Source organism: Pterocles gutturalis, unplaced genomic scaffold, assembly GCF_000699245.1.
Source record: "Pterocles gutturalis isolate BGI_N339 unplaced genomic scaffold, ASM69924v1 scaffold12927, whole genome shotgun sequence".
In the NCBI taxonomy this organism is placed as follows: domain Eukaryota; kingdom Metazoa; phylum Chordata; class Aves; order Pterocliformes; family Pteroclidae; genus Pterocles; species Pterocles gutturalis.
This window is the reverse complement of record NW_010115499.1, coordinates 1-2,525: the sequence shown is the minus strand read 5'-3', so window position 1 is coordinate 2,525 and position 2,525 is coordinate 1. Positions and strand designations below refer to the sequence as shown.

General features: G+C 39.9%; 1 protein-coding gene across 1 annotated transcript in view; it reads right to left on the bottom strand.

The window, feature by feature from the left end:
- Positions 1–2,303, bottom strand: part of CUL4B (cullin 4B) — a 22,138-nt gene extending 19,835 nt beyond the window's left edge. Inside the window, exon 1 of the mRNA XM_010075207.1 lies at positions 1,644–2,303. Within this exon, the coding sequence (XP_010073509.1) occupies positions 1,644–2,169 (526 nt within the window). The 5' untranslated portion in view covers positions 2,170–2,303. The remainder of the gene's footprint in view (positions 1–1,643) is intronic.
- Between the last annotated feature and the right edge of the window lie 222 nt (positions 2,304–2,525).

Genomic DNA, 2,525 nt, shown 5'->3' with positions numbered 1-2,525 from the left:
AATATCAGCAATATTCCAACATTGGCTGTATTGTAAGAATCTAGAGATGCAACTAACTACAAGTTGCTTATTTTCAATAGCAATTAATGAGGAAGCTACTCAGCAACAAATACCAAGATTCTGGATCTCAGAAAGTTATTTAAGTTGTAAAGGATGTTATACTATCACACTAAAATAAAGACAATGATCTTATTATTCAGTTTAGCATCTGAGAGTAAATAAAAAGTAGAGCTGCCAGATTCTCGAGACATCCTTTTTAAGCAAATGATTCAAATACCAATTCATAAGCAATGATGATCGCAGCACGATGCAATCCATGACATTTAACAAATATTTTAAACATGAAAAGTTGACTTCCCTTAAAGATAACAGTATACAAACAACAGAAAAGTGGCATTTATTTCTCACTATCCTGCATCATAAGTATAAATTTAAAAATAATCAGTGTAACTAGATGACGATGACATGATGGGCGGAGAACATTTTTGAGAATTAGGAGGACCTTAAAGCAAAAAGTTACACTGTGATCATGAATTGCTGTAAAATGTTTCAGTGGCTAGAATAATCCTAATCCTTACCTTCTGCGATGTATCTACAAAACATGTCTTAATTATGTATTTAGAAATTAACTGTAATGTCAGTAATATCTTCTACCCGCCCCCCCAACACACGGGGAAAAAGAAAAACAAGCCAAGAAAGCAAGCTATTGGACCATTTTAGAAGACAGCAGGAGGAAGAAAATATGAAAAGCCAACTATTCCCCATCTTTATAGATGAAAAAATGTCAGAAATTTATCTCAGCTTTCTGCCTACAACCCCTTGTATTTTTGTTTACTAGAAAATGAAGCAGCATCACATCAGAAAAGTTTCATTTCTCTGCTTCAGTTGTTCTCTACCATTCTCAAGAATCTCAAATCCATGTTTTTGAGAGAATTTATAAAATACTGTACGCTTGTAAAGTGAGAGTACACTAAGGCAGAGAAAAGACATTAAAGAGTTAAGTAACCAAAATTACAGCAAAGATATTACAAGGAAAACACTCAGCAAAAATCTGAACTACCTACTTTAAAGGCAAGCGGGGAAACCAGAAAGGAAATCCACCACAATAGCCTGATAATCACCTTAGTTTCAACATTTAAAACTAAGCACAGGCAGATTAACCTATAAACAGACAACATGGACAGAGGCAAGACATATAGATTCAGGCCCAATTTAAAAAAAACACACTGTGCAAAGACTTATCATTATCATAAACAGGGCTAAAATATGTACTAAGCTCTGAATCTGAATTACTAGAAAAGAGATATCAAGCATTAAAAGTTTTAACAAAGGTGATTTACACACTTATGTAGTAAAACCTTTTGTCTAATGTACAAGTTAAGGCCTTCTCAAGAGACAAAGTGAAAGGAGTCTGAAAGCTAGTCCCAAGCAGCGAAGTGTAGCTCAGGATGTGCACATGACTGGGCAAGTATGCATCATAAAACATTATTCTCCCTTTACATAAGTATAGAAGTGTTCACCACAGAAAAGCACTTCCTGTAAAACTTGGAGCTATTTGAAAGCCAACCGGTTTTCATGTTGAAAACAAAACACAAAGTTGAGCGTCAACTCCCCATAGGTTGAGACAAATTATGGCCTGTTACCTTTAAAGTTCTTGATCACTAATTTCTTAGCAGAGCCAGGTTTACTGTTGGTGAAACTGGGAACGGGAGAGGCAGCTTTGGTCAGGCCATTTGCATGGTGCCCCACAGCCACTGGCGAAATTAAAAGGCTTTTATTTTTGAGCTGTTGTTGGTGTTGCTGTTGAGAAGAAGCAGCAGGAGAGGAGGAGGAAGACGACTCTTCAGCCATCTTCACATCGAGTCCAATAAAGTCCACGGAGTCCTCAAAGCGCAGCTTCTTCTGGAGGTGATGGTTAGAGGAGGCAACCCCTGAGGAGGAGCACGAGGAGGTGGTGATGACAGAAGAAGATGATGAGGTGCTTTTGGAAGGAGAAGAGGCGCAGGAAGAAATGGAATCAAATTCTTCTCTTTCAGAATTGCTGTTGCTGCTATTATTTAACTTTCTCTTCTTGCAGGAGGAGCTGCTGCTGCTATTACCATCAGTGGCAGGTCTGACCTCCTGGGCGGCAGCTTGGGGGTTGGGGGAAGAGAAACCTGTGGGAAACATGAACACACAGAAGTGAACAGGCTGAGGGGCATCAAATCCTTGTGGTGTGACAAAGAGAGAGAGAGAGAGAGAGTTTTAGAGTCAGCCTCTGGTGTCTCTCGGGGGGGATGTCTTTCAACTCCTCTCTCTCATCAGTGGAGTCCTTCGTTATTCCGTCTCCTTCAATTTCTTCTTTCTCGGAGGAATCACTTTCTCTCCTCTCTTCCCCTTTTCTTTATTACTTTGTTTCCTCTCGGAGTTTGTCTCTGCTTTCACTCCTTTCTCAGCGGAGCGTCTCCGTTCCTGCCTCTCGCCACCCACCAGTTTCTTTCAATTCTTCTCTGCAACACCAGGATTTCCCCACGGCTGCCCGCTCC